Source organism: Vulpes vulpes, chromosome 9 (genome assembly GCF_048418805.1).
Source record: "Vulpes vulpes isolate BD-2025 chromosome 9, VulVul3, whole genome shotgun sequence".
Taxonomy (NCBI): Eukaryota; Metazoa; Chordata; class Mammalia; order Carnivora; family Canidae; genus Vulpes; species Vulpes vulpes.
The window spans coordinates 90,102,078-90,115,004 of NC_132788.1; the positions used below are offsets into that span (position 1 = coordinate 90,102,078).

The 12,927-nt window shown below is 47.4% G+C and overlaps 1 protein-coding gene across 2 annotated transcripts in view; it reads left to right on the top strand.

The window, feature by feature from the left end:
• The window catches only part of STIMATE (STIM activating enhancer), a 52,359-nt gene that overhangs the window by 15,777 nt on the left and 23,655 nt on the right, over positions 1-12,927 (top strand). The window contains exon 1 of one of the 2 annotated variants that reach the window (XM_072720823.1): positions 7,009-7,171. The exons of the other annotated variant lie outside the window; for it this stretch is intronic. Coding sequence (XP_072576924.1) covers positions 7,162-7,171 — 10 coding nt within the window. The 5' untranslated portion in view covers positions 7,009-7,161. Of the gene's footprint in view, positions 1-7,008; positions 7,172-12,927 lie in introns of those variants that run through there. 2 annotated transcript variants of the gene reach the window in all.

The following is a 12,927-nucleotide window of genomic DNA, read 5'->3' on the forward strand; positions in this document are numbered from 1 at the left end:
GCTCACTGCTTGTATTTTAACTGGTAGGAAATCAGTTTCTACAGTCTATACTAGATTGTTGAACGAGATAAATTTCAGGCTAATTTGTATAATGAACATTTGACTTATGTGTAGGAGGAAAACAAGGACGAATAATTGAAATGGAGCCCACTCATTCTTTGCACAGTGACTTTTTACACGTGTTTGGTCGTCTTAGTACCTTTTTTATTAGGATGCAGTTGATGGATCTTCCTTTTCACGCCTCTTTCAAAGATACCAGCCGCCCAAGGAGCTTATATTTCACTGCTGAGAGAGAGGAATTGCTGAAGTTCTGGCTTGTATATAGTGTATAGCTTTGTTCTATAGAGTCTTTGTATAGAGTCTGTTCAGTGCCCAGAGCATCAGTCTCTCCCCAGCCACCTGCTCTTCCCTTATCCCTAGCATATATGTAGGCATGGCTACCTCTCTTCTGATTCCTGTGTTAGATTATTTTGGTCATTTCCTGACAGAGTGCTCTGCTTTCTTTGGGTTCTGTACTTGCCCACCCACATAAGTGGTACAGTGTCTGGCTTCTCTTGCATGGCATCAGGTGTGGTGAGAAGCTTATTCCATAAGTGTCCTGCAGGTAGCTCAGTGGATCAGCAAGCCCAGAGGAAGCATGTTCCCTGGCACTGATCCTGCGTTGGAGGGTCTGAGGACAGGTAGAGCCTATGCCTCCTTTTCTCCCAGGGCCTCATGAGTTGTGTCTGGCCTTTCTCATCAAGAGCTGGCAAAGGCAGGCCTGTTTGAAATGGTAAATAGCAGGGCCAGGGTATTGGGATTTTCTGAGACTAATTTATGTCCATTTTAGACTTCTGAGAAGGCTGGAACCAAGGAGGACACGGTTGTTAGTCAGTTCCAAAGCAGCACCCAGCAGGTCCTTCTCCAAAGCCCAGGATGCCTGGGCAGCTTTCCCTCAGTAGCCGTAGCTGTGGTTTTCGGCGCCCTCAAGGAAAGATGGAGGCAGACCTCCTCTGCCTTGCTCTTCCGCCAAGCTGTCTGCCTAGCCTTCATCCCTGTAGCTGCTCACTCTGCAGTTTGGGTCACAGGACAAGGGATGCAGAAAAAATTGGAAATGCTTCTTGTGACCACTGTGCCATACACTGGCAGTTTGTTAGTGCTCTCACGGAAGGAGGATTGGAGGGGTCATAGCGGGGGGCAGAGGGAGTACTGGGAGGTGAGGAATCCTAATGTGACTCAGACCCGCCTTTCCTAGGGCAGCCTGAGGCTCCCAGTCCGGAGTCGTGGTCCCTTGACCTCGTTCCTCCTCCTCTACTGGTGTACACACTGGTCACTTGTTCTCTCCCCTTCCACCTGTTTGTGGAGAAGAAGAGAAATTGCTATGAGCAGAACTCGAGGCACCTGAAGCATCCACCAGACCACTCTGGTTAGGACTCCCCCTGCCCGCCAAGGAGGACTTCAGATGTTGTAGCTCCTAGGGGCCTGATGATCCGGGCACTTAAGGTCCCAAGAGCCCTTGGGGTCAGCTTGCTATTGAAGAGTGAGGGCTTCCTCGGCTGCTCTCTGTGCTGCCCCCTGATTCCCAGGCCGGGTCTAAGGAAATGAAGTCTGTCGCCTCTCTTCTCCTAAGGTTCTGGCTTGTTACACACCTGGGATTGTTGGAAGGGAGAAGACTGTGTGCTAACTGCCTTGGGTTTGAGAAGCTAGGGAAAAAGGTCTTAAATGTAGTTTTCTGACTCTCATATTAAGAGAAGAACAAGTCTTCTATTAATTTTTCTGCTGAGGATGCTTATTAATTCACTTCCCCTAATAAGATTCAAAGGTTAAGCCCCTCCCCCCCATGCCCTGTCCCAGATGAAGTCTTCTGCTGAGTGAATGTGTGATTCTCTCACAGGAGACTGGGTGTTGCCTCATGACCACCGACCGAGTCATGTTACCACTGGGTGCTTCAGCTCAGGTGACTTGTGAACACTCTGAGATTATTTCTTGTGCTCCAAATGAGGGAGGTTATTACCTGTCTTAACAGGTTAGTATGAGCATTAAGTGAGATGCTTCACCTGGTGCATGGCAGCTGCTGAATAGATGTGAGCTCTCTGAGGCCCACCTTGGTGCCCTGGCCTCATAACAGGTGAGCCCGAGGAGGTAGGACAGTTTACACCATACTGTCGCTTATTAGAATTGGAAAAACACAAGTGACTTAAGTGCAGACTCCTGTATAGGGTGGAACTGGAGGGTTTCGCAGCAGGTCAAAGGTGGAGTCAGGGCTCAAACCCAGTGCCCTGCTTCCAAGGCCTCCGTTCTTTCCCCACCACCGCCCAGTCCTGCTGCTAGATCCTTGCCTCCTCTCCACACCACCCAAACACATTCACAGAGGTTCATTGGTTTGTTGAGGGAATTTGTTCCAGACTACGGCCTGAGAAAGGGAACCCTTCTCTCCTGTGAACTGACCTTTTCAACTAACTGTGCCACTTAGCCATGACAGCCCAGGAGCACAGAGCCTGGAGGAGTGACCAGTGGAAGGTGGCAGAGGAATGTGGTGATGGAGGAGGGGATTTCACAGTATTGGGAGATGCAGGACTTTCCTCCTCCCCATCGCTTGGGCTGACCTGAGGTGTGGGGTTGCCCAAGAGCCTGATCTGTACTGAGGGAGGCCAAGCGATGGCAGGAACAGCCTCAGGCAAGGCTTGACAGAGGAGACCTGGGATGGCCTCAGCCGGTATGGCTTCTTCCCCATACTGATGAACTTGGACAGCCAGACCTTCCCAACATTAACCTGATGAGTTAAGACTTGACTTCTTACCCCAAGCCTTAAAATTTTGGACCATGTGTGCTTTGTAGACAAACACACTGCTAGCTATCCTCAGTGGAGGATAAAGTTCTTGAATTGTTTATCTATATTTAAATTTTCTCAGCTAATTCTCTTTGGGAGGTTGTTTTTGACTTTTGATAATGCACGTAGAGTTTTGTGTTTCACAAGCTCTACGTTTTTGTATCAAGAAGCCCAGGGCAGTCAGACCAATGCCAGAACCCGTTCAATGGAGAGTGGGGGTGGGGGGCTGTTGAAGATCAGCAGTAGGGCCTGGGTTCTGGTCTGGACTAGCATTCGCCACCTGTGGGACTTTGGAAAGTTCCTTAACTGCATTGAAATCCAGTTTCTTCATCCAAAAGTTGGGGTGGTACTGTCTACCTCCTAGGGTAGGTGTCGTGAGTGGCTGGGTCAATTTACATCCAGAGCTTTCAGTATTCACCATGGTGAAGCTTTATCTGATCCGGTTTTTCTCAGACATCCTCCCAGAACATCCTTGAATAAGTTACGTGTTTTGAGTGTGGGTAGTAAACAAGGCTGTTTTTCTTCAAAGGTGAAGCAGGGTATGGTTGGGGATCTGTTAGTGCCCTCAACCTATCACCCTCACATTGCTTCCCAGAGTGTTCACCAGGGCTGTCACCTGAGTGAGGTGGGTGGCTGGGTGGCTCTTTCACCACTGCTTGGGAATGGCACTTAAAGTATATGGCCTGCAAGAGGTCAGAGGGCCAGTGTGGTCATCTTTATGAATGAAACATAGTACATTGGGGGTTTTCCCTTGGTGAAATTCTTACAGTTGAATGACCCAGTTAAGTGAGTTGGCAACTTTGTGTCCAGTCCTTTGGCTTCTGCGTTTAACTCTTGATAGGTAGATGTATGGCTGGATCTGTATCCTTTCCATCCAGGTTCCAGGTGTGAAAACTACGTCAAGAGAGCTCTCCCTGTACCCAATATATGATCTTTGCTGAGTTTGGATCACCCTAAGCAGCTAGAATCACTTCAAGCCTTGGGTCACAAGGATGAAAATCCATCTTGCAATGTGTAGGGGGCACAACGGGGGTGGGGGGGTGTCTTCTCTGACCAAAGGAAGCAGTGCCCAGACCACCTTCCGGCTACCTGAGTTATGGGGGTTACCCTCCATGGCAGAGCTGGGCCAAAGGATGCGCAGGTTACCTCTGAGCAGTGCTGGCTCTGGGGCTTTTTCTGTTTGATTAGCTATGAGGTTGTAGAAGCTGAGGTGTTTTCTGTCTCTAGTGAATTCTGCTTGCTGGAAGCTTTTCTCTCAGAAGGAGATTTGTTAATGAGTTAGGTTTGAGGAAGGCTTTTTTTTTTTTTTTTTTTTTTTTTTTTTTTTTTTTTTTTTGAGGAAGGCTTTTAATAATGTAATGTGCAAAATTGTAATTTTGTCATTTTTAAAATTATTGTCTTTAGCAGCAGCAGGTATTTTTTCCCCCAAGTAACCACTTTTTAAGACCTTTTTTTAGCTATAAAAGTAATACATGCTCCATGTAAACAACTAAAGCTTTATGGAAATATATAGCATAGAAAGTGAAAGTCCTCCATATCCATCCTCTAGAGGGCTAATTGTGGTGATCCGTTAGTGTGTGTGCCTTAAAATTTCTATTGGTATATATCATTAAAAATAAAAGTAGGTTCACGTGACACATTACTATTTTGGTGACTTGCTTTTTTTCCCATTTAACGTGGGTGTTTCTCCATATCAATGCATATAGATTCACCCCACTTTTTAAACAGCTTCGTTGAGGTGTAAGGTATGTGCCATAAAATCCACCCATTCCAAGGGTACCTTTTCTTTTTTTTTTTTTTTTTAATATTTAATCTTTTTTTTTTTTTTAATTTTTATTTATTTATGATAGTCACACACACAGAGAGAGAGGCAGAGACACAGGCAGAGGGAGAAGCAGGCCCCATGCATCGGGAGCCCGACGTGGGATTCGATCCCGGGTCTCCAGGATCGCGCCCTGGGCCAACGGCAGGCACTAAACCACTGCGCCACCCAGGGATCCCGCCAAGGGTACCTTTTCTGCTTCACTTTTTAACAGTGACTTCCACTGGATGATAACTTACATGTGAGCCCTCCTCCACTGATGGATAGTTAGGTGAATTTAAATTCTCCATGCTCATAAACAATGCTACAGTACACTCTTTTACCCAGATTTTGGGGTAAATGCAATTAAGAAAATCCTAGGAGTGGGGTTTCTGGGTCATGGGATTTAAATAGTTAAAATCATAATAAATAGTTCCAAAATCCCACTGCCAACTTTCCAAGTGGTCTGTGGGTTAGTAGGGAAAAAAACCATACCTGTCTCCATCTTCTGTGAAATCAAAGGAAATGCCTCTGTTTACAGTTTACAGTTTGGGAGCATGGGTCAGCAGTGCAGGGGTACCACAGGGTGGGAGCAGGTGCTGTGTGTCTCAGAGCTCCCCAGATCCAGAGGGTCCCTGGCTGCTCAGGGACACTGTCCTTCTAGGACAGCTTGACTACACTTGGTGCCTCCATCAGCATGAAGGAAGAAATTATACTGACAAGGCCTCCCTTTTTAGGAATATTTGCACGTCTCCCGTTCCTCCTGTTCTTCGTGTTCTCCAGACTCTGTGTGCTGGAGGCCTCGTTCGTCCCATCTCCAGTGTGTCCCTGGGTCCCAGAAGGCTCTGTTCACTGTGGCCACCCTGACACCAACCGAATTTCCCTCTCACCTGGGGGCTCTGAGGACAAGATCACAGATCCACTCCTCCACACATCCTCAGCATTTGTACCATTTACTTGTCCACCAGCAGTTTAAGAGCCCCTGTTTCCTAATCTCCCCCAGGGTTTGCATCTTTGCTAATCTGGCTAAGAAGAATTATTAATTTGGATCTTTAAAACCCACCTTATTGAGATTGCCTATTTTTTTCTTGTGTGTGTTTATCAGCCATTCACATTTCTTCCCAACAGACAGAGCCCCATGCACAGTGACAGTGCCCCTCAGCCCTGCCGAGGTCATCATTGTCAGCAGACGGCACCACTGCCCCGCTCCCGGGGGAAGCTGCGGTCCTAAGGACACCCTGTGTTTAGAGAGCTAAGCATATTTATTTGCTAGACAGTTGGGGTTTTTTTTCTTATTTCTTTCTCAGCCTTTGGCAGAACCTCCGTGTAGGAGGATTAAAGCTGGCTAACTGTGAACCTTGGCTTCATCTGGTCCTTACCAAAAAATGTTCATGAGCACTTCAGCTGTTTACAAACCCAAATTGTCTGGTTCTTGCATCTAAGGCCAAATGTGGTGAGGGAGACCTTGACTGGCCGGTTCTCCCTGCCCTGTGGCTGGCAAGGAGGAAGAGAGGTTTTGGGTCGCTGTCCTTTTGGCAGTCTTACTGGCAGATTATTTTGTCCAAAACCAAAGAGCTAAGCAATTTTGCCCTGTTAGAGGACTGAGGGCTTGCAAGCTAAGCTTCTGGGAGAACCCATCATGGAAATTCAGACCTTATTGAATTAAAAATAAATACCTGGACAGAACTCGATAAATATGTCTGAAGTGATAATGAATTCCTTTGTTCAATAAATATTATTTAGCTACCTGTTCAGAGCCAGGGACCCTCTAGATGCTAAGACTATGGGGGTAAAAGTTCCTGGTCTTGCAGAGCTTACTTTCTAGGGGGAGAAAACAGATAGTAGTCAAGGAAGCACATAAGAATTTCTGAGATGAGGGGCCCCTGGGTGGTTCAGTCAGTTGAATGACTGCCGTTAGCTCTGGTCATGATCCCGGGATCAAGCCTTGCATCAGGCTCCCTGCTCAGTGGGGAGTCTGCTTCTCCTTCTCCCACTGCCTCTCCCCCACTCATGTGCGTGCTCTTGCTCTCTCTCTCTCTCTCTCTCTCTCTCTCTTTCTTTCACAAACACAAATAAGTAAAATCTTTTTTAAAAAATTTCTGAGATGAAAGGGGTAGTTATGGAGAAGAAAATAGAATGGGGAAATGTGAATGAGGGATGGAAGCAGGGCAGGATATGCACACCTGGGGCTGTGGGCCTCCAGAGACGCCTCCAAGGAGATGAGCTGGAAGCTGCATCAAGAATAGAAAGGAGGAGCCACCACTTGGCAAACTAGGAGAAGTGTCCAGACAGGAAGTGCCGTGTGATCCAGGGTGCTAAGGCAGGATGGAGCTTGGACAGAAGGCCTGTGTGGCAGGAAGGAAGGAGGGGACAAGGCCAGAGAAGTGGGCAGAGCCCTAAGTCATGTGGTCCCTTGGCTGTAAGAAGGAGCCTACATTTTATTCTAGCCGTCGTGGAAAGGCACGGGAGGGTTTTGTGTTTGTTTTGTTGTTTTAAAAATTTTTTTTTATTTGCCTTTTGAGACCTCCACGAGCAGCTGTGTAGAGGGTGGATGGAGAGAGGTAGGTGAACAAATGAATGGATAGTTGTGTCTTATTACATAAAACAGTGACTCTGAGCGGGATGTTTTGTGGCAAAGAGCCGTTGCAGGTGGCCTCTGAAGCTTTTCCTCTGCAGGCTCTGCCCCAGGAAAAGGCTAAGAGGCAAAGCAGGTGTCAAGTGGGAAGTCCACTGTCCCATGTGGGCTCAACGCAGGCTCTAGGCTGTGGGCTCTCCGGTTCCCTAGTGGCTTTCACAGTTGTTTCTGGTCAGACAAGGTGCTTGTTGAGTGTAGTGAGCAAATGCAGCCTGCTCTCTACTCTCCAACTAGCTGACTTAGCCTTCTCTGCCCGGGGTAAATGTCAGCCCTGTGATCAAAAGGGCAATGGTATTGACCCATGGGGTGTGATTTTTGAAGGGTCACTCGAAAGGTCTCTCTTCAAAGATAGCTTTTTCATCAACCTTTTTGATTACGAAATTCCACCATTAAAAAGTTTCGATTTTAGAAACAAGTGTCCATGAGGGTGTGGAGAGAGGGGAACCCTTTGTGTACTGTTGGTGGGAATGCAAACTGATGCAGCCACAGTGGAAAACTATATAGAGGCTCCTCAAAAAGTTAGAAATAGAACTAGTCTATGTTCCAGTAATTCTGTTTCTAGGTATTTACCCAAAGAATACAAAAATACTGATTCAAAGGAATGCCTGCACCCCAGGGTTTATAGCAGCATTATCTACAATAGCCAAATTATGGAAACAGCTCAAGTGTCCATTGATTGATGAATGGATAAAGAATTGGTATATACACATACAATGGAATATTATTCAGCCATAGAAAAAGAATGAAATCTTGCTGTTTGCAATAACATGGATAGAGCCAGAGCATAGTCTGAAATAAGTCAGAGAAAGTCAAATACCATATAATTTCACTCATATAGAATTTAAGAAACAAAGGGGAAAAAAGAGAGAGAGAGAAACCAAGAGATAGATTCATAACTATACAGAGAACCAATTGATAGTTACCAGAGGGGCGGGGGTGGGAGGATGGGTCAAATAGGTGATGGGGTGTCGTGATGAACACCAGGTGATGTATGGAAGTGCAGAATCACTATATTGTACTCCTGAAACTAATTGGGATTTACATTAAAACTTTAAAAAACATATCTACCATTTTAAAAAATAATAAAATGTCTTGATTTTGAGTATGTGAAGCCACCAGGAGTACTGTCCTAGCTGACAGGATGGTGGTAGTTTATCGATTTGCTTCCCAGTGTAATAGCGGAAGGGAGCAGGGGACAGTGCAGGTCAGAAAGGTGGCTGGGGACTGAGAAGGACCTGGGGCCTGCAGCACTCTGTCCTGGTGGACAGGCCCAAGCAAGGGGCTGGCACAAAGGCCAGGATGCCCAGAGTGGGCAGGAGTGCTGAAAGGTGCTGAATTCGGGGTGCCCGTCAGCCTGCCCACATGGGCAGCAGCTCCGACCTGCTCCTCCTTCTGGATTGCAGTCTGGGGATAGGTTCTTGTCTCATGGTGTTTCTTGAATCAGTGCCACATCAGTTCTAGTCTTTTCCTGACTCTCAGTGATTATAGAAGAAATTCTGTGCCCACAGACTTTATTTCACAGTGGATCTCCTCTCATCAGCTGAGAGTAGCAGGAGGCAGAATGGGAAGGTCCTCTGAGCCTTCACAGTTGGTGTTGGGCATCTGTCCTGCCAGTCCCTTGGCAGTTCTGCACCACCCATGTGTCCTGCCCTGGGGATGACAAGGCTGTCCTGCTCCTCCTGCCCACTCCCCTACCCTCCCTGCCACTGCAGCCTAGGGCATGCCCTGCCACCCTTCGTGAGTCATGCCTGTCACTGCTCTTGTGTGCTCACCTCACAGAGCTCCTGCATTTGGAGAATTTTCTGAGCGACCAGCCTTTGGTGAGAGCTGATGGAGGCTGACAGCCAGGGTACAGGGCTTGGTCCTGGACCCATCTGGAATGTACAGGCCAGAAAGAGCTTGGGAACCAGAATGAAGGCATTGTAACAACCAACAGGTTTGGTTGTATTCAGATGGTTACATGTTAGATAACTTCTCCTTAGTTTCCAAACTTGTTACAGTGATTTATAACATAAAAGGAAAGAAAAACTCAAGATGCACAGCTTATACTCAGATATGTACTCTCTTGTTCTCTGCCGCTGGGCTTTGTGCCTGAGGATTGGCTCTTCCTCCAGCAGTAAGAGCCCTGCTACTTCCTGCTGAAATGTGCCCAGTGCTTCCTGAGTACGGTAATATATTATCTCATTACCACTTGTAGGAGGTAGCTACTGAAATTCCTTCCATTTTCCACAGGGGCAGATGAATGCCCAGAGAGGTTAAACAACCTTCCCTGGCCCACAGTAAGTGTTGCAGAGAGGTATAGGACCAAAGGTTGCACCCTGTGCACTAAGATCTTGCCTCCCCTGACTTGAGTGCTCTTCCAGTGTGTTCTCCATTTGTTCTGGTTAGTAGTTAAGTGCCTGCTTCCTGCCAGGTATGAGGCCAGGTGCTAAGGTTATAAACATGAATAAGACAAGGTCTCTGCTTCCTTAACTAACTGCCTGGTGGAGGAGACAGATCCTTGTATTGCACATGAAATGTAAATCCAAAGGTATGCATTCGTAGCCAGACAGAAGGATGCTTAGCTCCACTGCAGAGGAGGCAGTCATAGAACTACCTGAATTAAATGTGGAGGGATGCCTAAGAGTTGAACGTGGGGGCCCTCCCAAGCCAAAATGACCTATCTGGGTAATAAGACCAAGATGAACCGTGCCAGGCCCGGGGGAGGGCCCCAGTGTACCAACCCAAAAAGCCTGAATTGTGTTCCCTGAGGAGGGGGAGGTGGGGCACGCGCTGGAAGGCTTGACTGAGGCATGTCATGCTCCGTTCACTCCAGCTCATGTGCAGGGTAGCTTAAGGGGAAGAAGACTGGAATCCGGGGGCCTGATCTTCTGGCCTTATGGTACACCCATACCACAACTTTTGTTGCCTTTGGACTAGGTTTCCTCAGGACAGCGGGGGAAATACGGGCTTTACGGTCAGAGAGACCTGGATGTAGGTCTTGCTTATGTCATTTATAGCTTCAAGGCAAACCCTTTGGCCTTACCCGTAAAATGAGAATGACACCTTTCAGTGTTGTCATAAAGGTTAGAAATAATTCTGTAAAGTACCTGTAATAAGTACCTAGTGATGGTGGCCACAGCTACTTTTCTCCCCATGCTGACCCTCTTAAGTAGACAGTTGAGGAAACTTAGACCCGAAAAAGTGACTTGCTTAAAATAATAACTATTTTGGTAAAGCGGGGACTAAACTTCAGACTAACCCCAGCTTGACTTCCACTAGTTCCTTGCCGTAAGAATCACTGGGCCCTTCATTTCTCCTTGAAAAGGAGCCCACCCTGGGCTTCACACTCTCTTCGACTAGAACATAGTCCTATGGCCACCCCCAGTTGCAAGGGTGTCTGGGAATGTGGTCTGTCAGCTGTGCAGCTAAGTTCTTAGGAAGAAAGGGGATGGGTGGATTTGGGGAAGGCAACCAGTTGTCTGCCTCAGTGGCTTTTCTGGGGTCTTTTCCTGCCCTAAAGAAACTGGTACCTCTGGGCTTTTCCCACTACTAGTGGGCATTAAGGAGGTTTGGGATAGCGCTTGACTGTTTATAATTTAAGGAAAATGCAGAAACATTTTCCTTGATTGCTGGTTCTACAGTGAAGGTGTATTTGCTCACCCCTGTCCCCAGGACCATTTCTGTCCTTTTTGTGCACTGGGAGCCCTGGGCTTATAGAACCAGCAAGGTGTGGCTTGAGGTCTCTGGCCCAGCCAGGGCCAGTTGGAGGAAGAGACTGGCTCAGGTGGCTTGATTTTATCCCAGGTCCACTACTAACTGTGGCCCTGGACAGATACTCCTTCCCCACCATTTCACCACTCTTTTTTTTTTTTTTTTTTTTTTTTTTATGATAGTCACAGAGAGAGAGAGAGAGAGAGAGAGGCAGAGACACAGGCGGAGGGAGAAGCAGGCTCCATGCACCGGGAGCCCTACGTGGGACTCGATCCCGGGTCTCCAGGATCGCGCCCTGGGCCAAAGGCAGGCGCCAATCGCTGCGCCACCCAGGGATCCCTTTCACCACTCTTTACACTGAGGGGATTAGACTCTGCTTCTCTCATACTATGCCTGGCATTGATCAAACAGCTCTCTTAAATTGTATGGTTTAATTTCAAAACAGTTGTGCTTTTTTATGACTCAGTTTCTAAATAGGACTGCATGGTAATTGTTCCCCTTCTAAGCCCTGTGATTTTTTTAAGATAGTATTTTTTAAGCAGTTTCCAACACTCAACATGGGGCTTGAACTCACAGCCCCCGAGATCAAGTGTCTCATGCTCCACTAAGCCAGCCAGACACCCCTATCAGCTCATGATTTTTTGATACCACCTCTCCTGTCTTCCTCCTTGTGACATAAAAGGAAATGCCTGTATGTAAAACTCAGCTCTCTTCAGTCATGCAGCAAGTCTCACAGCAGGTGAGGCTCTGAAAGGGAGAGTGAAGTGGGGTGCCTGGTCCCCACCCTGTAGATGCTGACTTGGAGAGATGTATGCAAAGCCAAGCGATAGCTGTATGTAAGCAGTCAGTGACATGGCTGCTGGTGTGGGACAGACAGAATCAGATAAGCTATAGCTGTCTTCCTGTTGTGTGGCACTCACAGCGCAGAACTTCTAGAGCATTGTGCACTGTGCTTTGTACCATCAGGGGAGGCTATGAGCTGAGAGTACACATGACAGAGGTGGTGGGTGGTGGTGAGCCCTGTGGGTGCTTAGACACCCAAGTGACCCAGTGAATACATATATTACAGCCATGAAGAGGCAACCTCTATGGTGATGGAATTGTCAGGGTTTGCTCCTGCTCCTTGCTGGCAAGGATGTGGGCAAGTGGGCGGTCATGCAAATTGCAGCAACCCCTGGAGAGGTGGTATGACAGAGTTAGTTTGCTGCGCGTGTGTAACCTTTGATGTGGCAAGTCTACCACTAGGCATTCACCCACACCAGCTCAGACGACATGTGGCAGGGATGTTCACTGCGTGGTGCACTGCCAGTCCGTGGGATGCCACAGAGCCTCTAACAAAAGCAGTAGAGCCATGTGTACAGTAGGTGAGATCTAGGCAGGGGGCCATTCAGTGAGAGCAGCAGGGGTCCAACAGTGTGTAGAGCATGTGACTAGCTGTCTCTCTTTGAAGAGAAATCTGTGTATCCCTCTTTGGACTCACCTGGTGTGTCTCTGGAAGGCCACACAAGATCTGGGTGATAGTGGTTGGCTCTGAAAAAGGAAACAAGGCTGGGATTTCAGATGGAAGGGAGACTTTTCACTCAGTATGTTTGTATTCTGTTTAAATATTTTTTTGGGGGGGAATCCCTGGGTGGCTTAGTGGTTTAGCGCCTGCCTTCAGCCCAGGGTGTGATTCTGGAGACCCGGAATCCCACGTTGGGCTCCCTGCATGGAGCCTGCTTCTCCTCTGCCTGTGTCTCTGCCTCTCTTTCTCTCTGTGTCTCTCATGAATAAATAAATAAAATCTTTTAATATATATATATTTTTTTTTTTCGTAAGAAAAAGGAAATTAATGCTCTATTAGTTTACTAGGGATGCCATACAAATAGTCACAAACTTCTTGGCTTAATACAACAGAAATTCTCTCCATAATGAAAGCCTGAAATCCAGAATCAAGCTGTTGGCAGGGCCATACACCTAGCCTGGGGGTGAATCCTTCCCCATCCCCTC